This window comes from Tinamus guttatus, unplaced genomic scaffold (genome assembly GCF_059628265.1).
Source record: "Tinamus guttatus ecotype Peru unplaced genomic scaffold, ASM5962826v1 Tinamus_guttatus_pri_ptg000240l, whole genome shotgun sequence".
NCBI classification, from domain to species: Eukaryota; Metazoa; Chordata; class Aves; order Tinamiformes; family Tinamidae; genus Tinamus; species Tinamus guttatus.
In genome coordinates, this window is record NW_028288774.1 from 8,579,115 (window position 1) to 8,604,828 (window position 25,714).

The following is a 25,714-nucleotide window of genomic DNA, read 5'->3' on the forward strand; positions in this document are numbered from 1 at the left end:
CGTGTGAGGTTTGGGAGCACTGAGGTATGCTTTAGGGTTTCAATATTTTGAAATACTACTTGAGCCATTTTATTAATCTGAGCCAGGATGCTCGCTGAGGTACCCAGAGGTGCCTTTACTTAAACCTGCAGACAGTGCATGAAAGTATATACTATGCTTAACATCAACGTAGCAGTAATCCATCTTCCCTCTTCACTAATCTAATGTAGGTGGTGGAATAACGAAGTATATCGTCCCTCTCTTTGGGCTTGCACTGTGCAAAATCAGAGCCTGGGCTATAAGGAAGTATTTGGAAGTTAGGCCTCTCCTGTCATATTTAGGACAGTGAAAGAAACATCCTTCTTTCCTTATAAGGTTTCCTTCTCATAACCAGTATTGAGTGGGAAGTTACTCAAGATGACAACTGAAATAGAGAAAAATCCTGAGGCTTTTCACAGAAAGGGGAACCTAAGCCAGAAAATGCCAGCATAGGATGGTGGTGTGTACAGATGCAGCATCTGTACAAGCCCACGCTGAGTCTGCAGCATGTAGTACCCTACACCATTGCAGCCACCGTATCTGCACTGCTGGGGGGCAGGTATTTGGGAAGGACTTCATTTGGGCTCTTGTCCATAGCGTGACTTGCAGCAGCCTTGTGGTGATGGCTGAAAGCCTCACGTACCCGAGCTGCACGTGCATGGTGTAATTCGCAACAAGCGTAAAGCTGTACGAATTGCATGCAAACCAGTGGTTCAGTGTTTGCACTGATTTTTCCCCCTTTTTTTTTTGGCCTGGTTTCTCCACTGTTTTGCACCATATGCAGTCACACTAGTGGAGCAAGACTAGAAATTTACACCTTTGTGATTTGGTAGCGTTTTGCTGTGGCTTCCATTGGCACAAAAAGCAGGTATGCGCTGCAGCACTGTAGAGAATGGTTTCCCTGCATGAAGACAGCTCTGCTAACACCCGCCTGGCAAAACAGAGCTATAAACACGGTGCAGTCACGAGGTTGATTTCCATTTCAGAGAGCAAGTGATGCTCCTGAAAAACATGGGAAAACAGTTACCGACCCAAAATCGCTTCCAACATGAATTCATTTTTTTCTCCTGGTTTAATGTTGAAAACAAAGTTGTAACTCAGTCATTGACTGTGGAATTCATCCCAGAAGAAACACGAGGACCACCAACAATGTGGACCAGGTGTGGACTATAAATAACATCAGCAAGAGGCCTTCTGTGTCCCAGAGACATTAATTCCACAGCCAGCACTATTCACTTTATTTATTTATTTTTAAGTTTGCCATTTCTCAGCCTTCTCAGCCAGACTGCCTCTTGCTCAGGATTTGCACAGCACTGAGCGTAGTGAAGCCCCTAACCTTCAACAAGCCCCTGTGGCCCAGCTACAGTTGAAATAACATTGGGTTTTTTAACAGTCTATTCTCAGGCTAAAATAAAAATGACCATCTGGCAGCTGCAGGGCAGTTACAGGTCTGTCCCGCAGAGTGTGATGGGTGCCATGGCCTGGAGGAGCAGATGTGCCCTGATAGCATCCTCAGGCTTCCCAAACACAGGAGATGGTTTGGCATAAAAGAAAGTGGGAAAAATAGGTGGCCTTGGAGAGCAGCAGAAAACAACAATCTTCACTTTATATAGATGTTTCAAGCTGCCATCATTTCATCTCGAGTCAGGAGGGATATAAACAAGGGAGTGCAAACATGCTTTTCTGGCTCTCGTTATTTTTTCATGTTAAGAAAATGTTTCTTTCCTTTTCCTATAAAAATTGGAAAGGAGTAATCTCTTACAAGTCTTTATATGCAACTCTTAATTTTAACTAAGGCAGAATTAGAAGAAAAGCCTTTCTGAAATTATGAAATTCTCTCACTTAGCGATTCAAATGTTAATACAGGGCCGTATCTCACCTTTCTTGCCTCATATCTTTCATCCCAATAAATCACCTTAACTACCACTGTAATGCAGCCATTTCTGCATAAAATCACTTTGATGTGAAAAAAAATTTACCCTTCTAAAGTTAGGATGTGAAGGAAGGGAAAAAAAAAATCTCTATAGTTTGGCATTTGCACTGGATTTTGCTTGAAAGTAGAATTCCCTTGGAGTTTTTCCTTCCCAGCAAAGTTGAGCCTACTCAGTTTAAGCTATATAAGAAATATAGCAACACTGTGTCTTGGCACCAACACACTTTCAGCCTATTGTGAATGAAGTTTTGTTGTAGAAAGCCCATGAGGAGCTACCACTTGCTGTTTTTATTGTGTTCTAGTAACAAGAAAACCTATCTAGAAACTCTTCTAGGCCAAGGATTGTTGTTTTGTTTTGTTTTTCTCACCTTTTTCTCCTCAGTGTGTTGCAGTGGAAGGTTTTTTGGGTGGTGGTGGTGGTGTTTTTTCCCCTCTCTCCCTCAACAGTGAGTTGTGGTGAGAAGAGGGAGGCTGGGCTATGATTTAGGACCTAGCTAACCTGCCAGCGTGTTAGCTCATCCCTTGACTCCATGGGGTTTCTGGGTCATTTCAGATGAGTGTTTTGGTTTACTTGTTTTCAGAAGAAGGCGCAAAGAAAAACTGCTATTGCTGATGCCTTAGTGTGAGTTTAAATAAACTTGAAGTCTTTATTGGAAGCTTTCTTAGGCCTTGTTAAGCCTAAAAGATGCAACTTTGTGCAATATGCTATAGGTTGCCTGATGAAACTTTCCTTTCAGATTGCAGTTTATGAATTCACATAAACCCGTGAAAAGGAGCAAAACCAAATGTCTGGATACAATGATGTCAGCATTTCTTCACTAGATCCTCCCATTTTTCTTTGTTTTCATGTCTAACTCAGTTACAGCAAATTGACTTCTGTCTTCCTCCGGAGCAGTTCTTGCTTCCCTCCATGCTTCATCCATCTCTTCTGCCTGGTCTGACTGACAATCATGAGAATGTCCTGAACACCTGCTGCTGTGGAAACTCTTCTGATGTCAAGCACATGACAAGCTTCTGACAAGCACATGAAATAATGAGGTTGGTGCTGTAGTTCAGACTTCAAATAAAGGTCTTCCTGGGAACCTGACCAGATTCTTTTTTTTTTTTTTTTTTTTAAATCGTGGTCGCTAATGCAGAATTGATGTAGATACCACGAAACGTGCTAAGTCTTCTGCTTATTGTGAAATGTTCTCTCTTACAAGGGAGAACTGTCCAGTGGGGCTGCAGAACCATCCTTTAAATTCCTCAGTTAATTACAGTTTTGATAGTTCATCCTGTGTCTTGTTCTATAAAATGGGGGTGAAAACCACATTATCTATTTGTAAAAATAAGCTTTTGGGGATACATGTTTTACCATGCTTGTGTGCTTGCCATATTTCATCAGTTAGTATTAGCTGTACTGGCATGTTTTTGTGAACACATCCAGTAAGAATAATTGAAAATCAAATAAGAAATAGGCAAGCTTGAAGATAATCCAGATGTGGGTTTATACCTAGTGATTGTGTCTTGGAAATGTTTGGGCAGAAAGGGGGAGTATTAGGCTGAAAGGTGTTTTCTGGAGTTTCTCATGGTCAATACTCAATTTCTATTAGTGGTGGGAGGAACAGAATTATATGGTGTTTGATGTAATGACACTTGCTAGTGCTTAAGCGGTATCAGCAGAGGAAGAATGGAATATCATTTAGTAAAAAGGGGAATATCAAGGGGATGGGGTAACAGGAACAGGCTAAAATGTAGTGGTACAAAATGTGGGATCACATACTTCCAAAACCTTTTGTTATCATGGGGATTTTGCTCCACCTAGCAACTAGAGAGGATAAAGAATGGGAAGGCCTTCATCTTACTAGTTGTTGATGATGAGTAGTGGCCAGTTTGATGTGGCTTTCATAATAAGATTGCAGGATATACCTGATATACCAGAAAAGGTATATTGAGGATAGAAGAGTATTTATACCATCTGTATAACTGGAATTAGTTATACTATTCTGATCACCCAGTTTCAAGAAAGGAAAAAAGAAAAACTAAGACTGATAAAAAAACAATTGCAGATTGTGGTGGGTTTTTTTATGACGGGAGATTCTGAGCTTGGCTTGTATGATTTAACAAAATGTTGAGAAAAGATGAGTGGCCTCTATAAATATACCAAGAAAGCAAGCAACAAAGAGGAAGAGTTATTTAAGCTGAAAAAAATGGCAAAAGATTGAATAGGTATAAACTGACAATTAAAAAAAAAAAAGACTATAAATTAAGCAGTCTGCAATCTTCAGGGGCAGGGTTTGGACTAATCTTTCAAAAGAAAGAGGAAGAGTGACGAGTATCTAAATGACTGTGGTGTGGTCATCTACAGTAAAAGGAAACTGATTCCCCCAATGGAGAAACCTTCTGGTCTGGTGTTTCTAGTCTGTACTGTAATGAAATTACTAAATGTTAATAATACAAGTGTCAGCAGCAATTAGCTGTTAATCAATATTATTCATTAGTGACTGGTGGTTGCTTAACTTCACAGTGATTGGGTATAAGCATGAGGACTTCTATATTTGCTCTTTGGAAGACAAGACCCCCCCAAGGAAAGGCTTGTCCATCTTGGTTTGGTTTTCAGAGAAGGTAATACACCTGATTCCTGTTCACTTGGGTAGTGCCAATGTGTAATAAACACAGAACAACATGTTTTCATTTTTGAAGCGCCTGTGATGGTGAGATCAGAAGTGGGACCAACATCTTCCTAGGTCTCCGGTATGCTAGTTGTTGATGCTGCTGTTTAAGAATTCTTAATGTTTCCAGACAAAACTAAAGCATGTCTTTTCTCTCCTATGAAGCTTCATGTATGTATAATGTGATTCCTGGAGAGAGATCGCATCAGTTCTGTAGTTATTAATCTACAGGTTTCTCCCTGACCTTAGCTCAGCTCTGGGAACAGTGCCAGAGCAATTACCGTAACACCAAATGGTTCAGACGTAAAGCTTCTGTATTTACTCTGAAACGGTGCCAGATTTTTCTCTTGCACAGTGACAGAAAGATGCATTTCTCCTTCAGTTGGTTTCACATAGTTCAGAGGGGGCTGGCCCTGACAAGATTATTTCTAGCAGAAGAAGGAAAAGCAGTGAAGCACCATGCAGATGTGTGCATGCACTGTGCGCTTGGTGTTACTCCATAGGGAACCTTTAGGAAATGGTGGCCATGTCCCCCTGGGAGGAAACTGAGTCAAGGTGACTTACCCCAAAGCAAAGCGGCAGAGCTAGGAATAAAATTCAAGGGAAATATTTCTAATTCCGCGTTGTTTCCACTGAATCCAGATGCCTTCCTGGAGGGCGTCAGGGCCCTTCCTGCCAAGGTGGTGCTGTGGTGGCCTCAGCGATCACCATGTTGAAGATCAGATCACCATGTTGAAGATCAGGTCCCCTCCCTGGAGAGACACGTACGGACATGCGGGAGCTTCCCATGTGCAAGGCTGGCAAGGGGCAGGTTTTGACCTAAGGTGTTGTGGTGTTTCCACACACCGGGTAACCTGTGCTTTTGTACAGGCAAGTTCATCTATTTGGCAAATTTAGGCTATGGGTGGGTGTTGGGGGATTGCTGGCCTCTCTGTGGATCTGAGAACTGACTGGATGCACTTTAGTGTGTTGCTTTTTTGAAACAAGTGGTGTTAAAGGAGGAGTTTAGCTCAAAAAGTGGAGGGCTTATTGGCATTTCCAGCTCTGCAACTCTGGTCATTCATTGCATTCAGGTGCCTTTTTTCCCCCTCACTTCTTAAATGAAAAATAATTCGGAATCACTATCAGAATAGTAGTACATTAGAACTATCTAAGCCAAGCCGTGACCATTTCCAACGCGCTGCCGCTCGCGTGGGGGGAGCGGCCGCGTTCTCCAGCGGCCGGTTTCCGTTGGAGGGGCGGGGCCCGTTGCCCGGGGCGACGCGGGGGCGCCTCGCCGCGTCCGCAGGTAGGAGCCGGGCCGGACGGGGCGGCCGTTGGAGCCGTTGGGGCCGTTAGGCGCGCGGGGCGCGGGTCTCGCGGCGGGCCCCCAGCGCCGCGTTTGCGGGGGGCGAATCTCGGCCCGGCACCGCGAGAGAAGCGAAGAGCAGGCGGTGCTTCCCCCCCCGCCCGATTTTGGAGCTGGCAAAAAATCTGCCGTGTTCAAATATGTTCAAAACGCGTGCGTTGGCGGAGAAGTCGAATTCAAACTGTAAATTCGCTGCCCGAGTATCTTAACCAGAGGGAAGGAAACTCCTTCGTGCTTTTCAACACTGGAAATGAGGGGAACCATTTGCAAGTGGTCGTCTAGCAGACCTGCCCCTGTGCGGGTGCAGGGGCTCCCTGCAGCTTTAAAGCCTTCGTGCAGAGAGGGCTGACGGTGTCGCAGGTAGGAGCCCCTCTCAACTACGAGCCCTGTGTAGTGGGGAGAAGGTTTGGGGGTGAGGCCTCTGCTATGAAGAGTATAGCACTATACATGCGATGCCTGTGGTTTTTAGAGCAGTAAGTGTAGTTAATAGGTTTAAGCAAACAAGTTTCAACCTACCTATAGTGTGTATGTGCTGTCCGAGCTCTGCACTTACTATGTATAGCATTTGCTTAAAAAAATAATTATTTTATGATATAAGAGTTCCTGATCACCCATCACATTTTCCATTCTGACTGCTTTACCAATATTTTGTGATGAAAGGTGCAGTGAAGACAGGCTAAATGCTACCATCAGACTTTTATCCCACAATACTGCAATACAGACCTTTCTGTGCTGGGAATTTGACATACCCTTGGGGTTTGGGAAGGAACTTTTCTTCCAGTAAACACCTGCTCAAGTTTTGAGTATATATAGATTCCTCTATACCAGATCTGTCACCTTCTGGTGGCTCCTCTGAGAAACCATTTCAAGTTGTTTTCTCATTAGGCTCTTCTAGGTTGTATTCCTTAATGTCCTGTCAAATTTTTATGATATATGGAGCATGGACTTCTGTTGTAACTGATGAAGTACTTTTTTTTTTTTCCCTCCCACCGTTTATTATGCAATGCTCCAAGTCGATGTGTGTGTGTGTTTTTTTTTTTCTTTTTTGAATATGGTGTGCTTACTGTTGTTTTAGCAGGATGTGGAGTAATCAGACGAGAAATTGCCCTATTAGCACATGTGTCAGTCAAATGGAGAGGAATGGTGGTGTGACTGGTAAATGAAAACCTCTATGGGGGCACAGATGGAAAGTGAAAGAGGCAGAGTAGGAGTACCTTTGCAAGAAAAGGTAAAAGAATTAAAAACTGAAAAAAAATAAAAAGGGACTGAAAGTGCTTTGGGAATTTTTATTTTTTTTAAACTATTTTTCTGACACATTTCATCTCCTTGCATATGTGACTTTGTCCAGTTTGAGGAATTTGCCCCAAAGGACTTAGATTAAATTGCGGTGCTCAGACATGTCTGAGTTCAGCTTTGCTGTCATTAACGGCTTTTTTTTTTTTTTCCTGACCTTCCTGTTCTCTCTCTTGGCTTTAGTTCTGGGAATGTGGGCAGGGAGGTGAGGGGTAGGTGTCCTCATTAGTGAGGTACAGAGTAAGAACTACTAGTGCCTGGAATCACACTGCCTGCTTGCAATAGCTATGTTTTCGTAGATCTTGCATCTCCCAGGGACCAGTGTGAGGATTCCTCCAACAGTGCGTACTGCTGGCTTCAGCCAACACTGCTTGTGCAGGAGAGACCATCAGGCTTCATCTGTAACAAAATATCCTATATGTTTTTGATGTCATATTTTCATGTCTCTGTAGTAAGAATTAAAAAAAAAAAAAAAGTCCATGATGTCAACAGCCTGATTTTCCACAGCTCTTGGGGAATTGCACAGATTCTGTGTAAAAGCAGGATTCGGATTTAATATGTGACCAGATATGAGTTTAACACCAGACTGGAGTAACTTTTTTTTTTTTTTTAAGGAAACTACATTTGGGAGGTTGTTAAAGGAACAGCCCTAAGTTTAAAGGTGTGTAATCTTGCTAATACTGCAAAATAGTATCATTGTATTATGTTATAAATTACATCTATTTGTTAGGAAATTCATGACCCTCTCTCACAAATGAGTTTTGGTGCATATCTGTTATTTTAATTTGTTAGTAAAGTGATTAGTGCTTTTATTCTTTTTGCAGATTTGTATCTTGTCTTGAAAAATAATCATGAGCAAAATCTACTTTGTATCAGTAGGGCCACAGGCATTGGCTGTAACACAGATCCAAAGACTAGATTTGGCAAGGCAGATGTAGTAAAGGCTAATGGATATGTATTAAACGGGGAAGATTGTGGAACCAGGCCAGTTCATAGGAACACTATCTGGTCTTTTTAAAAAAAGATTTCAAAAGCACTTATGCCTTTGATTGTAGTGTCTTGCATCATGAAGTATTGGAAGTGTAATTTAGCCCTGACTATTTATCCTACTTCTTTTTTCTTGTTTATTTTTTTTTTTTAGAGCTGAGTGCAAGCATCACTTTGGTTTCTATCTTTTTGTTTTTGTTTTGGATGTTGCCAGCGTAAGTAATATTTGGGTATGTTCTTGTTTTATTTTAATGGAGAATTCATCTATAAGCTTAAAGCAAAGAATTTGAGGAAGAGCATGTAACATGAAAGGCTTTAAATAGCTTACTGCTACTTGGGAAGGAGCCTTAAGCTACTGTGATAGTTCTCTGAAAATACCATCTCACAACTGCTCAAAAAGGAAAGCAGTGTTAGAACTCCTAAAATGAAAGAGCATTAATTCACGCACTGTCTCTGTACCCATATCTATGTGCACTTCTGATCATCTCAAAGTAAATAGAATTAAAACTGTCCCCATGAAATGCAACAAAGAGGAGAAGTGGAAAAAAGACAAAAAATCTAAACAAGATTACAACCAGGTGGAGTTGCAGAGGATGCTTCCATCTGTGGCTGTTAAGCACAACACAGCTTTTGGCTCAGGAAATTATGAAACAGCTTGTTGCCAGAAGCAAAGATGGTCTGTCACAGGAAGGATTGCTTTAGACCACTTATTTTGGATACTGTTTTTTTAAGTATTTGCTTCTGACCACTGTAGTTAGCTGGACTACTGCTATGATCTAGTAGGACAGTTGTAATGCAACCTAGTAAAGAACCTAAACTGATTTTTACAGTGGTCTTTTCCATGTAAATTGTCTGCCTCCGATAAAATTTCCGGAGAGTTGGCTACTAAAAGTCCTGTGACATCTCCCATTCTTTGGTATATTCCTATGAGTTCAACTAGAATTGCCATCTTTATACAATATATCCAATGTGAGCAATGCATTGGAAAAAGTAAACATTGATGCACTGAATATGATTTTTCAGATGGCTTTGTGGGCCATGGAGTCTCTTGATTTGGTCAGCTTGATTACGTAATAAAAGGGAATAAAATTTGTTGGGGGATAACAGAGCACTTAAAAACACCATGCGTGATGTGTTCTGATCCTCCAAAGAAGTTTGGTTCTCAGAGGGCTCATAAATGCAAGGCAATAGCAGCTGTAAGAGCTGCACTAAAGCAAAAACTAAGTTTGCAAGAAAAGAAGGGACTTTTATTCTATATTGCTTCCATGTCTTTTCAACACCTGGTCGCACCTTGTTTATAATATTAAGTATGTAAAATTTGGAGTCTGTGTGCCACATAGTAATTTATTCTTTAATCTGGTATAACAGATGAAAGCCCATGCAAAACTTTCTATGCAGTACAGTACTCACTGGAGTATGGTAGAATCTGTATAGATCATCTGGCAAAGAAGTCTAATCCAAAACCAAAAGCTTTCTTTACTAAGAAAGTAATTTTGATAAAATAATGTATTCAAAAGCCTCAGCTACTGGCACTAACTCAGTGAAATTATTGCTTGAACGGTGAATTAGACCTGAGCCACTCACTCTACACTAGGATTTTTTTTCCCTGAAATACAGTTTTCTTATGCTGGTTCTCTACTTTTTTAATATATATTGCAGGCTGTGTGCTCAGGCAGTATTGTTTATTTTCCCAGATGCTGAATATACTTCATACGTGGAGAGCACCCTGGAGGTAATTATTCTTTTCATGTGCTCAGATGTGAACACAGCATGGTTGCAGAAGGTGCTGTGCTGTTCTGGGCCTTTAGGGCTATCTGGCTGCCCCACTTCAGTACTTGGCTCAGAAATAATACGCTTGAGTTTGTGTTTCCAAGTTTTCTCAGACAAATTGTCTAAAGAAACAACAACTTTGGCTACTTTAACTTCAGTCGAAGTCTTGACCTGTGGGGTTTTGCATTAACCAAACTGATAAAACCTGGCGCAGCTGATTAGGAAGAGAGAGATCTTCCACTGCTTCCTGGTGGGAATGCTAGGAAGAAGGGATATATGTTTGGGATGCCTCATAGGAATACCTTTGTTAATATTTTAAATGATACTGGCAGGTGCTTTGATCTTGGGTTAACTGTATGATGAATTTTTATTTTTGGGTAAAACTTGCTATGTGGAAATTATTGATGTGAATAAGTCTTTTCAGGATTGGGGCTAAAACTGTTGTGTTGAGTTATCTTCCTCTGTGAGATAGAAAAGCATTTAGCATATGGGTAGGTGTCTGTGATGTGAAGAAGGGTTTGCGTGTGCCAGATATGTCCTGTTTTTCTAACTAGATGTATTGATTTTAAAAAGATACTAAATCTGCCTACAAACCTTGCTCTGTTCATATCCTCATGGCTTCCATAACTAGAAGATAACTATTGTCTTTAACTCAAGTAGCAGTTGAATGGGTAGGAGTAACGTGAGAGTACTGAGTCTCCTGAATACTAGGAATGCAAATGACCTGACGTTTTTTAAAAAAAGCTTATTGTCCTTTGAAGGTTACAGAATACCTAATAGATATGAAGATCCCATAGAGTTTTGAACATGAGATCAAATCTTAATCATCCTGGGAGAATGCACATACCTGTGGATTCTGTCTTCTGAAACAAGAATAGATTATTGATGGTAAGGCATGTTAACAGGAGGATATTAAACATTCCCTGACAAAAGACTTAATTAAACTCATTTTATGCTTGAAATTAATTTCTGGACTTTGAGAAAAGTTTTTTAAAAATACCCCTATAGTTGCCTTTTCTCTCTCTCTCTCTCTCTCTCTCTTTTTTTTTTTTTTTTTAACAAAGTTGAAACTGTAATGTTAAGAATTGCTTAAAATTCTAATAATCTTCTGTTCTGGTGACATCTCTTAAGTTTAAGTTAATGTCTGCGTGTGTGACAAGCACAGCTAGTGCAATCCCAGTTCCTGCATGCCTTGGCATTGGCGCTCAGGATACCATCCTGAGGACAGGAGGGTGTAGTGGTCTTATTTCTTGCATGTACAACATCTGTATACTACTGGATGAGCAGTTTCAGGCATGAAGAGCCAAATGCAGCTTTATAATCTGTGGCTACCTGCTTAAGTTAATATGGTTAGAGGCTTATTTTAATCTCTTCCACTGATGCAAAGATCCTAAGGGAGCTTCCTGCAGTAAAAGCCTAGACACCCTAGAGCTCTGCTTCTTTGTAAGCCCTGTGTCACCTATTACTCCCATGTACTGCTCCCAGCTTTGTTACCTGGCTGTGGGAAGCACCTTAGCTGAAGGTAACCACCTTCAGCTTGAGGACAGAAAGCAGAGAGGCCTCTTGAGACATTTTTGCCCATCAGAAAGTTCACCTATAAGTAAATAAATCTCTGTAGCATTTTACTATTTCAACTAAGGACTAAATCATGGTCTTTTATAGTTTGTAGCCGCTATAGTTTGTAGACTCACACTACAGGGGCCATCAGTGAATGTATGTAGCAGGTAGAAATGGCTACTGATGCGGGAAGAAGGAAGAAAAAAAAAAAAGACAGGACTTTGTTTTATTGTTTCTTTGTTTCTTCAACAAGTAACAGAAAATATCATAGAGAGCAAGTTGCCTTTATCTTGCTATCAAGAAGACATTTGATAAGCTAATTCAAAATGGTTTGACTTAGAGGCATTACTAGGACATGTGATGAAAAATTTTCCACCACCTTTCAAACTCTTCAGCAAGATACAGGAAAGTATTGTATGCCTTGCTTTTTTATGCATACAATTTGTAGATATAGATAGATACAAGAAAAATTGTTGACATGTAAATGCATTGCCTTTTTATTTATTACTGTATGTTTTGTAAGAATACGAAATATGTTTTACCACAGAAGTGTTGGCTCAAGTGTAGTAAGAGTTTAAAACATGCACTCTTTTTCTCCTGGATTACTGTTGCTTTGGATGAATGTACAGATTGAACTCAGGTCTGTGTCTGGAAGTAAGGGGAAATCCATGAAGCTCCTAAAACCTTTTCCTGCTTGTTGAGTGGGACATAGATCCCCAAAACTCTCCAGGGTCATGAAAACTCTAGAGCAAGATTTACATGTTTACCTTACCACCATTTTTAATTTTGTTAAATGGGAGAAAATTTGCTCTTGATATTTGATTATTCTCATAAAAATATTTTTTAATGGGACATACAAGTGGAATATTTATGAATGCTTTTTGCTGTTTTACACAATTCCTTGATACTAAAGCAGCACTACTGAAGTAGTCATTATGCTCCTCTGGTTAAAAATAACAGGGATTAAAACAATAACATTTAGTCATAGATGGAAAAGAGTCCCATTAATAACAAGTCCTATGATTTTTTTTCGACCTTTAAAAAATCGCACCTGCTAAAATAGAGTCTCAGGATGCTTTATGTTGCATAAATGTGGCAGGAGCTGTTTTTGCCATTAGGGGTGGATTATTGTAACAGTAGTTTCCTGCTGACATCATAGCAAATTCCAGCTGCCCAAACAGTTATTTTCCAGAAGAGGTTATCTGTAGTGCACTTACACAAAATTACTTTTAAATAGGCACTCACAGTTCCCCTAGACCAAGTCTTTGTCAAATCCTCAGCAAACAAATTCTCTCTTTGCGTATTGTGGCAGTGGTAATAGTGTGGGCACTGCCATGATTTGTGATTCTGGATCAAACAAATAAAACTGTCATAATGCAGTGCAGGAGATACTGAAGTCTCCTGTAATGAAGGGATAGAGCAGTGGTTCTGAAATGTGCCTCTGCGGGGCTAGTGACATAAAGGACGGGCACATGATTTGCAGTACCTGAACGGACGCTCCTTTTGTGCAGTTTTGTACTTCTTGAAAGTGTGGGTAGCCTGGTTCAGAACTTCACTTAATGTCCCATTTTCTCTATTCCCTTATCCTCCTTTAGCTGGTGCTAAGAAAGAAAGAAAGAAAGAAAGAAAGAAAAAAACCATAAATAAAAGCACTGCCTATCCTGCAGCAAGGAAAGAGAGAAAACATGGAAGCCAGAAAGGTGTTTCATCCTTGACATGCTGGAGAAGGGATAGAAACTAACTCTCCCTGCCTCCTGTTCTTCAGCCTAAAAACCTACATGCTATGAAATAATTTTGGAGGCTCTTAGGTTTAAGTAAAAGTTTATTTGTTTTCCACTTAGGGCAACAGGATATTGCAGAAAAACTTGCTGGCTCCTGTAATGACATCAGTGCGATATGGTAGAGGTGTTAGAAGCAGCAGAAATCGTGCACCACTGATGCTGGGGCTTTCAAAGGATGGGTTTTTCTGTATGCTGTGTTCCCTCTGCCTGGGAGACTTTGCTTGCATTTCACCTTTTTATGTGCCAGATTAGCTACTTTTAATAGGTAGATATGCAGATTTACCTATGGTAACTTGAACCTATAGTAAATCTTAATTGCTTGCTGCTGGAATGAGAGGAAAAAGACCTTAAATAACAGTAGCCTCATTGTTGGGATGTTTTTTAGCTAATATTTTGAAGGCTACAGAAATTACTATACCTAGTCACAATTCAGAAGGTCTTTCCAGACTTTAATAAAACCCATAATTAATATAGAGTCAAAGATATCTGGCAATTGCTCTATTTGAAATACATATTAATATATATTTGATGAAGAATACAGTATTCTATCATTGACTCTTAGATAAATCTCTGTAGGAGAAAAATCAAATCTTGGAGTTTTACCAGTCTGTAAGACCCTAAGAACACCAAATAACTCTGCTCTGCCAGTTGCTTTCTAGTAAATTACTATTCTGCAGGGATTTCTTTTAAGAGATTCCTTGTTCCAAGTATCATTTAATTTTAATAATAATCTTTATTAGTAGCTACGGTGTATGTGTTGGAAATATGTGGTCGTTAAGGAAGCTTCACAAACACTTGTAAATCAAATAGCTGTCATTATCATGCTTGCTTTTGGGAGAGAGTGGCAGCAGTGGGGAAAGCTGGCACATTAGCTGGTCGTACAATTCAAGACCTATCTCCCTACTCTGGTTATTGATTTCATCCGCTCTGATGGTTTATTTGCTTATAGATGGCCACATGTAATAGATCCTGCTAAATAAGACCTTTTATGCAAATACTGCAAATATTATTTCATTGATTTCATTTATTTTTTTCTGACAAAGTTCACTTTCAGAATAAAACCAAATGTGCAGGATTTTTTTGTTTAATCTGTTATTAATTATTACTATTTTTTTCTGTTCTGTCTTCCCTTGCCACTCTCTCCTGCTTGCTGGCGTGGTTTTACTTTCCCATTGATTTCTTTCAGGGGTTTGTTAGATGCTTTTATTTCTTCGTCCTATAAAATCCATCCGTGTAATAATGTTTTGTAAAAATGACACATTATTGCACATTATTGTAATAATGGCACAGCCATTAATAAATCCTGCTGGGCACTGCAGAAGGCACACATTGGGGGCCAAGCGCACAGGAAAAAGTGGAGAAGTGCTGGAAATACGTAGAGGTACTGTAAGCCTCTGGACTACTGTGTAGTTGGATATCTTGCCTTCCCACATAAATTCTATGTTTCCACTCTTTTTTATTTTTCTTATTATTTCCTCTCCTCTTGGGTAAGTGGAAGACAATACTGCACAAAAAACCCCAACCAAACAAAAAAAAAACACATTGTTGACTATGTAAATATGCATTTTAGAGGTTTGTGGATTTTTCAGAGTGGTACCTCCTGTATTCTTACCTTTTCTGTGTTCCTCATTTTGAGAATGCTATTTTTCTTTATTTTCAGGAGAAAATTTTCTTCTCTAAAAAAGTTTTGGAATGATGGAAGCATATTAAAAGTTTTTTTTGCTTGCTGACAATAACTCACTTTTATGCTAGACAATTTGTAATGAAAATACTGTTCTCCTCGCTAATCCAGTGTTGTAACAATTACGACTAGCAGATCAATAGCAGGAAGTACAGAATTGGAAGTGTTGCTGCAGATATTAAGCCACAGATTGATCTGCTTGTCAAATCTTAAGTGCTGCATCAACACATGCTTCAAAGATGGGTGGGTGATGTGCCATGTAATAGCAATGGACTGAAGGGAAGAAAGCCATGAGTTTTTATGCAAGCAAATTAACTCTTTACAAACCCTAATCTATACAGACTTGCTGTGACCCCTTTTGTGTTTTGCCTCTCAGATAACATCAGTAATTTCTGACTATTGATCCCCTTGGCTTCAAAAACATACAGGATAATGATGACGCTTGCTTGAATTAGAAGGAACCGACTAATTTCTTACACATGATCTGTCATAGCAGCCTTGTACAAGTATCACAGTATCCCAGCACGTATACGGCAGCTATTCTAATCCAAGTAAATTGTATTAGAAATATGTGGAATTCTGAAATTCTCTGGAAAAAGAACTTTCTAATTGAAATTTATGGGTTGTATTTTTTCTTGCAAAAACTACCCGGTACTTTCAAGACTGCTTTTCCTCCTTCATGGACAGTAGTGTAAAAGTTTATTCTTAAAACACTGTGTAAGCACTGAGGTTTTAGAAGCTGGAAGTATCTCTGCTCAATTTACTTCATGGTGCTTATTACATAAGGTGTTGGAAGGATTGAAAGCAGTAATCTCTTTGAAGAATTTTCTCTTTCTCTTTACTATATTTTTAAGTATTGAAGTTTGTTATGGTTTGGATGTAGCATGTTTGGTGATTTCTTATCTGGGACTGGAGGGTGGGGAGAAAAATGGCTTTTGCTTTCTGTGAGTTGTCTCCTGGTAGTTGTATAAAATAACCCTTCTGAGTGTGAGGTTTAATAATTCTCTTACCAAAGCTAGAAGATACTGGATGGAGAGGCTAGGTGATTTCATTTTATTTTTATTTTATTTATTTATTTATTTTAATTTTGTTATTTCTTCCAGTAAGGCCTGCTATTATTCTTAGATTTTGGATCTCCCTTGCCAGTGCAGTGATAAAAAATTCTGACTGGACGTAAACAGTGAGGGGAAGCAAGAAGTCCCTTTTGGTTTAAATCCCTCTGCTACTAACCACTCTGAACATAGCTCACCAGCTGAGCAGTGAGAATTTCTTCTGTTCTTACTTAAGCTTATTCCCAAATTTAACTGTTTATTATTATGAGGAGAAAGGAAGGTGGTAATTCTCTAGTGTCAGCCACCAATAAATCCTTATCAGGCAGTTATGATTATCTTGATTATTTAATTACTTTTCCAGCACTAGGAATAGGTATTACCTCATGCTGGAGAACGGGGAAAAACTGCAGGTGTTCCTTCAGCTGAGTGAGAAGGCTTTTCTCCAGTCTAGCCTTTTGTTGAGACAGTAACATTTCCAGCTGTGATACTTCCTCGCTGCCAAATAGTAGTAAATAGTTATATAAATCATGGTAAAGCTTGTAGCATACAGGTACAGCTGGCTGTGTTTTACTCTAATGGGTACATATATGCTTATTCTCATACTTCAAAGTTAATTGTTAATATTTCTGTAAAAAGAGTAGATTTGGGCATTGAAGAATAGATCCTCTTGTGAACTGCTTTGCCTTCAAACTCTGGATTTCATTCTTTACATAAAGCATGCACAATTTTGTATGGTGTTTGATTTTCATTTTTTTTTCCCTAAGACACTTTTCCAGAACTAGACATTAGCCGTGTTTTGATGGAGTTCCCATGGACCCAGAGGACAGGCAGTAACAGGGTACCTAGGTTTAATTAAGGGCAAGAAGCATATGCTGCCAACTGCATTGCCTACAAATAAAGCCCAAAGAGGAGAGAAATAATGCATCTTGGTGCTGACATTTGCAGTCTGAAGTCTAGCAAAGATTTGCTGCTTGCTGCCTGCCTTCAGAGGGCATGGGTAGGCAGCAGGCTGATGTGGATAGGAAGTTCACTGGCACTGGAGAAGGTCGTGAGGAGGAATGGGAAAACTGGAGAGAAGCAGTGTCCACTCCATGAGTGGATAAAGGAAAGACTACATGTTACTTGATGCTTCACCACTGCTTTGGCTTCTTTCTGAGAAACCTACATCTCCACAGGAACCTACTGATTTGCAGGAGGAGTAAATCTTACTTTTGGTAAAGGTAAGATATTACACACAGGGAATAAAATGAGACTCCTTGTTATCCTTTTGTTCAAAGCATACCAAGATGAACCTGAAATGGAATTCTGGCAGAGTTTCTCGTCCAGCCTCAGCTGCAGTCCGGGTGACTGATTTGAGTTGGCGAGGTAACCTAAATCCCAGTCCGCTGATTAAAGATGATGGAGAGCTGCTTATGGATGAATACCTTACCCCCAGGAAACTGGTGAGCAGATACTGACTTTTTAATGAAGCAGGCGAGGCAAAGTGGCATACAAAGAGCCACATTAGCTTAACTTTTGAGCAGCTGTTGTCATGGTTGGGGGATTGTTGCATGTCTGACAGTTAGAATTTTGCATGAAGTAGCTTCTGTCTTCTGGAAACTTAACAAGTATGTTTGTTCCCTTCCCTGTTTCATATCAAAAACATGCCTGGCACAAATGCTACATCTTTATTGCAAGCTTCTCCGGATCAGCATGAGAAAAAGTATAGATAGAATAATTACAATTTAAAACAGATCTGGTTAATGGTGTCTGAAGTAGCTTGAAGGAGCATCACAAAAAGGTTTTTACATGGACCTTTTACTAGAAATTGAAAATGCAACTTTAAAAGCACTTTTTTCTTTTTTTGTTTCTGGATTGGTGAAATACCATGTATTGCTAAGCCACTTCAAATATTCTGAAAATGTTGTAAGTGCTTTCTATATATACCTATATGGGTGAAGTTTCAAAGCACATTTGAAAGCCATTTTCCTTTTTGACTATAGGAAATGATTCTGCCATGTAGCCTCTTGAAGGAGGAGAATACAACATGCTGAAATGCCTAGTGAAGGAAAACTTTGGATATTATGCTGTGTTTACTGGGGACTAATTAAAGGTGGAATCCTTTGGGACATTTAGGTGCTGAGAAAGTATCATGGTTTACTTCTAGACAAAAGGGGAGCAAGGAACAGGCGTAGCTGGGGAGAAGCTGCAGTGTGCTGCGTTGTGAAGCTGAGTAGAAGTTAGTGAGAGCACAGTGGGTCTCCGAGGCTGTGGGTTTGGATACTTCTGGAGCACTAGCTGGTGTTTGCTGTGTCTGTAATGCTCTACAGCACATCCACTGCACTACTGGAAAACTGAAGGGCAGATGTTGCAGCTGCTCTCAAACTGCAGGTTTACATGATTTCCTAACCTTATTCCAATCACGATTTTGACCATATGCTATAGATTAGATAGCAGATTGTTCTCAGAAGTACTCTTCCCATAGTAATGAAGCCCCTTCCTGTTTATAAAATATTTAGTTAAAATAATCTTTTTGGCAAGTTTATATTTTAAACTTTTTGGAAAAAAAGTACAGATCATGGTCCTGTGGAGTTATCCCATTCATTTCTTCTGGTTTATGTAAGCCACTGACAACTTCTTGTACTTTGTTAAAATTCGGCATAGCGTTTTGCCCATCTAATGTATTTGTGGCCTAGAGTACTCTGGATAAATCCCCTGGGAAGCTCTTAAATTAGTCTGTTCTTTTAGGGCATGATCCAAAGCCCACAGAAGTAACCAAAACAGCTGTCCTCAACTTCACTAAACTCTGAATTAAAGCTTCAGAAAGTACATTAGTTGGTGTTAAAGTCTGTTCTTTCTGAAGCTCTGTTGCTGTTGTGTTCCCAGTAAATTGTAAGCAGAAAAACATAAGTAATCACTGCTAGCTTCCTTTTTATGAAATCATTGGTTTTTTGTCATGTCTTAGTTTTTGCATAGACCACCAGTTACATTCTCCCACAAATCTAAATTTATTTCTAGTGGTGAAAAACACTTGTTTTTATGTATCATATTAAAGTGCCAAAATTTGTTTAAATTCAAGATTGCATATTCTAACACTTGTAAGGAATTTAATTTTGGAGAATCCCTATTAAATGGCTTCATGTTGCCCTATACCTTTTTCTGCATAGTTATTTACTAGCCTTGGGACTTGACATTTGCGTTGGCATAGCTGGAATAATTCCCGATTAGAGGAAAAATTATATGACATTGTCAAGGAAACTTTAACAGTGTTTGTAGTTTGTTCTAATAATGTATCCAATTTATCTATTCTTTGACCTTTACATTGATCAAACTGAAAAAGCTGCTTCTATAAATTTACTTTCCCTGCTTCTTCAAAGGTAAAAATAGAGCCAATGTTCAAACACTTAATCTAAAATGAATCTTCCTGCACATTTTTTTAAGCAACCACATCCATTGATAACTAAATGTTTTGAAAGGTTGTTTTGTTTAAATCAACACACTTGCAGTATCTTTATGGTTGTCTCCAAGTTGTGAATATTTTAGGAGCTATTGATCGTAATTGCTGTAATGCTCTGAAGAGGAAGTTGACTAATGGGATTTTTAAAATGCATGCTCATTAAAGTTAAATTTATTTTACATTCATGTAAGAATGAATCCAGGCCCATTTCTGCAGTGTCGTGTGGGCAGATTTCTCAGCACCTTATGGAGGTATATCAAGAAGCCTTTTCTGCACAGATGTGTATTCAGCTTTACTGCTGTCTTGCACTTTCGTTGCCTTGTGTGAAATCTCTGCATGTGTGTGGGTTTTTTTTTTTTTTGCTTCTTTTCTTCACATTTCTTCCTTCCTTTCTCCATTACTGAGAGTTGTCAAAAAGATGTGCTTCTTGTGTCCCTTCATTATTTCCACTTGTTGGTTTCTTTTCTCCCAAAGAAAACAAAATTTTGTCTGAAATGATTTTTCCTTTTTTCCTCCTTTTTTGTTTTCTTGGATGCTGTAGCATGTAAGACATGCTTATCCTTTCCCATTTGAATGCTCTTCATCCAAGTGACAGGTTAAAGGCTCTTGCAGGGGGGCATATTATTAGCCATTCTTTTGATTTATTTTATTGGTATCAACATCAATTTTCTTTTACTGCTTAGTTTTCACTGGTATCATTTTCCATCCTGTCCTATTAATAATTCCAACTGCTTTCTCTGTCTCTACTTTGTGCTTCTGTGTTGTTGTTAGCAGTTACTAGAATAATACCAGGGTGACCAAATTCTTCCCCATTTTCCCTGTCTTGTGAGAAGTGGTTATTAGTGGGGAGTAGAGTGCAAGTAATTCTTAATGTTATTAGGGCTGTGACACAGGTTTCCCACTCAGTATGAAGGAACTGAAATGAAGAGCTCCACCTGGCTTGAGTCACTTAAATACTAATTTTCTATCAACCCCTTTTTTTTTCCTGCCTCTCTCCATGGTTTGCAAAGGCAGGCTGTTCTTCTGACTTCAAAAATCATCCAAACTTCTCAGAATAAGCTCATTTTTACAAGGTCAAATAATTTTTCAGATATTTCACACTATTAAAACTGACCACTTCTGTTCTTGAACTTTTGGTACCATCGGTGTTTATGCATGATCTTTAGAGAAAGAAAGGAAGCATTCTTATTTCACTTTTTATTGATCTTGATGTATTTAACTATGTTTCCTAAACTTAGGAACATGTGTTTGGAAGTGAAGTTTAGTTTTATTGCTCAGGAGGCTAGGGTGTATTTCTTATGGTATGCACTCGTCCTCATGGGGAGAAGAAAATCCTGGAGGGTCCTGGAACTACAGATTAGATTCTTACTGACTGACTCAATCATTTCCTTTTTTCCTTGGCAGAAAGTTTTTCTCTCAGTTGTAAGTTAAATGGATTTGAGACGAAGAAGAAAAAAAAAATCAAGCAAACAAGTGCAAAAGCTTGATAAATAAGTGGAGTGAGCAAAATTAAGTAACTTGATTTGGATTTGCTGAATCCTTTGTTAGAATCATACAATCATTAAAAACAAAAATTTGGCTGGAAGGGACCTTTGGAGTTCTTACAGTTCAGCATCCTACTCAAAACAGGATTAGTTTCAAAGTTGGATCAAATTACTCGGGTTTTGTTTTCTAAAGGTAGTATTTGCTTTCTGTAATTCTAATTCTGTGTTCAGATTCTGTTCTCTGTTCTAATTCACTAATTCTATGAGCAGGACAGAAATTATAAAGCCTTATTTAATTTCAAAACTTTTTTAATATGTGCTTCTCCTAACATTATTGCCTTTATTGCAGGGACCACTTGTAATTGTTACGAGAGCTTTCACCTTCTCACTTAGACATCTGAGGTTGTACATTCAAACTCTCACATCGGCAATACATATAGGCACATATGCATGGATGTGTATAAAAAACAGATTTTTACTTGCATATAGTCACAGTTGCTTAGCTAACAAAATGACAAGTTTACAGTCTTGTGTTTTTGAGTGTTCAGTGACTTAACATTGAAACAGTGTAACTACTTAATATGTACATGTGACAATTTCTGGAAGGCAATAAGCAATAATATTGATGTATAATTCTATATATCTATGTAAGGGAAGTTAAAACATTAAAATAAATTTAAAGCAAAATCTCATACAATAATATCTACTGCCCCTTGTAGGGGGTACTATGTATTTAACTACCTGCATGCTGGTTAAATACATAGCTGAGAGCTCTTAACTTGTAGCATCAGACTGTTAACATCAATTAATATGAAAAGGTATCTGTATTGTAAATTCCCAGCATGAATCAGTGAGGAACTTCACTAAAGATGGCAAGATTAGAAAGAAGCCTGTGTGTGTAGAACAGTTTGCATGACTTGGAGGCTTTAGAAAGAAAAATATTTATTTACATCAGTGTCCTTCATCTCTTAAACTTTGCAATGTACACTTTTCACATCACTCAGGAAAATCCCTCTTTATTTCAGACAGAATGCCTAGATAATTTCCATCAGAGTTGGGAGGAGAGGGTATTTTTATCTATATACAGAAGGTAGCAAAATAAAACCAAATAATGTAATTATGAGCATCTGCAGCATGTAGCCCTCTGAAGGGAAGACTGCATGGAGACCACATGTAAGTTCTCTTCCCTCTCATTTAAAGTTTCTTGACTTTAGATTGTTTAAAGTCTTGCTAGTATTTTAGTAATTCTGCTCTTAGAAGAAATATATTGTCATACTTGTAGCAAAACAAACTTGTTTAAGGAGAACTTATACTTGAATTGGGAATTTTAAACAAAATTTGTGTGAAAAGTACTGAACACATGAATGAACATGAATGTAGTATTTGAATACAGGTGTAATATTAAAAGCAAATAAGCTCAGCACTCAGGAATTCCTGCGTTAGCCAAATTAACCAGGATCAGCAAAATAAGCGCACAGCTGCAAGTGCTTCTCTGACAGCTGCATGCAACATGCTCTTTAACAACATATCTGCTTTTCTTAGCCTATGTGAAAAATCTAGGGAAAAGAGATGGAATCAATTGTATACATGAGCTTTAATTGAACAAATATTATTTGCCAATTAAGGAACTTATAGACAGTTGCAAGTGGGACTTGAACCGGATTTCCCAGCATCCCCAGGTGACTGTTCTGTCAGTTGGGGAGCTCTGCAAGCACAGAAATATTTTTCACTTGCAATTTTTTACAGAGTACTTGTTGGCTCTTCTTGTCAGTCAGAATAAAAGCTTTCCAAACTAGTACATGCTCCCCAGTTAGATATTGGCCAGACGTGTTACGTGATTAGAGTTGTTTGTGAGCCATCGTGGAGTTGTTTCTTAAATACTGTCTGAATTATTTACCAGTCACCTCTGCATGATCTCATAAAAATAGGTCTATTCTTATGAAAGAAACACAAAAATATAAAGAGAATTGTTATGCCAGTTATTTATCTGTAATGTGTCCTTCCAAATAAAGAAACTTAATGTGGGAATTTCATACTTGCTGCACAGAATAAAGTTGCCAGGGCTTCTCCTTGAGCATCATATCTCTGACAGATTCTGACCTATGGGAGGAGTCTGTCCCAGGCCTTGGCATGGTCTAGGAATGAAAGCGCCTCAGTATCACTTTTAGTTCATTGTGCCAAACATATCTCTGTCTGAGCTGATGATCCCTATCTGTGTGATAGCCTGCAGATTTATTCTGTTTATTTTACAGTAGTTAAATTGCCTCCTAAATATTTCTCTTTCTACATTTTGCTATTTCTTTTCTGTGCTGTGATACTAAACAGCATAATAATGAACATACAACAGGGTTTCCTTTTTTTTTTTTTATTTTAAACGCATCCATGATGTTCTTCCCTAAATCTCCTCTGTTCCTGAGGCCAGAATTTCAGCTGTGACATATGAGACCTATCACACTTCCAAGTGCACCACTGTTCCAAGAAAGGTTTCTCGGGAATAGGAGTGTCCGAACAATCCTCCGCAGGAACTATTCACATGTAACCTTCTCTTGAACTGCATCCCTGGCCTTTTGCTTGCTAACCAGCTTAGTTGCACCTGGAGTCCTTGTGCATTCTAGCGCATTTAAAGGAACTCATATAGTCAACCTGAGAGCATTTCTCTGGCTTCCTTCACACAGCATGATAATTGTTTAATCCTACAACCCATCAGTTCTGAAATCTCCAAGAATTTGCTAAGAATCGTCAGACAGAACATTGCTGATTTTCATGGAGGCTGTTGGAAAAGCAGAACAGAAGTGGGGACTGAGAACATGTGGAGTGTGTGGCATCTGGTTAACACATGCTTCAAGCAGCTATCTATAGTTCAAAGTACTAGTGGTAGCAGCCAATAACCCTTTCCAGCACTGATGCCTCTGTTCTGCCTGTCATGGTACAAAATATTGCTGTACTAAGTGATTCCTCTTTTGGACAGAGGGGGATAAATAAAGGAAATACAAATGGTGGATTTGGAAGAGGAGAAAGAAAGCAAGGATCTAAGCAGCTAGCCCCTGCTGTGGGTAAAAGGAGAAGAAAAACCTAGAAGAGGAGAGACTATAATTTTATGCAACTTATTCTTTGATTTTGAGAAAGGAGAAAAAGCAGCAGAAGGCACAATTCTGTCCATCAGGATACACAACAGGCTTCCTAGGGCATCGCACAGTGGAAGGACCATACAGGGAGCTTGCAGAGAGCAACAGAGAAAGACAAAGGCCCCTCATGATGGTAGGACCCGCTACTCTGCTAGCGATGCATATAACCCAAAGGTTATTGCTTATTTTGAGACCTCTTCCTGTTCTGGTTTTCACTCAAGGAGGCTGTTAAGGCCATCTTGACTGGCGGCAGGGGTAGGTGTGGTGTTTTTGCAAATAAGCTGTCCTTCGTGTTGATTAACTTGGGTCTGCGTCTAGCAATTGGAGCACATGGCTATTCTGTGTGTGCCAGGGTGTCACTGAGCTCTGGTTTCTCACGTACTCACAGGCTGTGTGACAAACAGTGTCATCTGCTGGAAAGGATTACTGCAAAATGTGTCTTGCAGTGAGGGATCTTCTGTTTTCCTGGGAGGCCAAGGCTGCGTGTAGTTTGTAAGCTTGCTTTCTCTGTGGGAGCAAAACAGTTCCTGTGGTGGCTGCATTTAGAGATAGAAAGTAAATTTCTAGATGCCACTGAGGACTCTCTTGTGTTCTCATGGGGAAGCATAGGAGTTTAGAAATTTTCTTAGGCTCAACCTGCTTTTTTAAAAATTAATTTAAAAATAATTTTAAACACAAGGTTTAAAAGATAATTTGAAGTCACAGAAAGACTTTGGATAACTATTTTCAGTGCCCAATTCAAGACCTTGCAACAGAAGCAAGTTTTTCGAGGAGAGGTGCTTAGATGTTTCATAAAATCACTCTCTTAAATTGTCCTCTTAGTTATAAGACTGTTTGGCCCATTACTTGTAAGAGGATGCAGAATCATTACAGTGAATGGAGCTGCATTTGCTTATGAGCACACAAACTTTACCTGATGGCAATGGGAATGTTGCAATTGTTGTTTTGCAAAAAGAGCTGGATGTTCCTGTGGTTATTTTCAATTTGCAAAGCTCATAAACAGAGGTGGTCCTACACACATTCCGTTCTAGTGAATCATTTCTCCATCATTAATGCTGGTCTGTAAATGGAAAAAAGCTAAATATATTGCAACTTTAATAGTAAGAAAATGAATTTCCTGTCCATAGAGATTGTGGACAACTTTTTATATTTATTGTAAATATAGGGTAGATAATACTCATTTTGACTCATCCTGTTGTTTACATCACTGAGGAGTAGAAACTGATATTGGGGTCAGGCATTTCTTTGTCATTCCTTGTGATTAGCTCAGAAAAAGGGCTTAGCTAACCCTATATTTAAATAAAGCAAAATGTACATGTGCATTTCAGCAAAGACTTTTGTTTATTTCCAGGTAGGTCCTGTGAGGAGGAGCTGCATTCACTCTCTCTCCACTTCCCATGCTTAATGTAACAGTTGACCTTCTCATTAAGATTTTGCAAAAGTAGTAGAAAGACTTAGGATGCTTCCTTTTGCATTGCCTAATTCTTTTCAAGGGAATCTATATTTGTTTTAATAAATGTTCTCCTCTTTCAGAAAAACAAAGCACTTATGACCAGCTTGAGCTAAATGTATCTGTTTCTTTTAGATAGTTTTGGATT

The 25,714-nt window shown here is 39.0% G+C and overlaps 1 protein-coding gene across 1 annotated transcript in view; it reads left to right on the forward strand.

Moving 5' to 3' along the window:
- Window positions 1-8,564: 8,564 nt before the first annotated feature.
- LRRC56 (leucine rich repeat containing 56) overlaps window positions 8,565-25,714 on the forward strand; it is a 63,824-nt gene continuing 46,674 nt past the window's right edge. Inside the window, exons 1-2 of the mRNA XM_088525681.1 lie at window positions 8,565-8,639; window positions 17,358-17,513. Coding sequence (XP_088381807.1) covers window positions 17,358-17,513 — 156 coding nt within the window. The 5' untranslated portion in view covers window positions 8,565-8,639. The remainder of the gene's footprint in view (window positions 8,640-17,357; window positions 17,514-25,714) is intronic.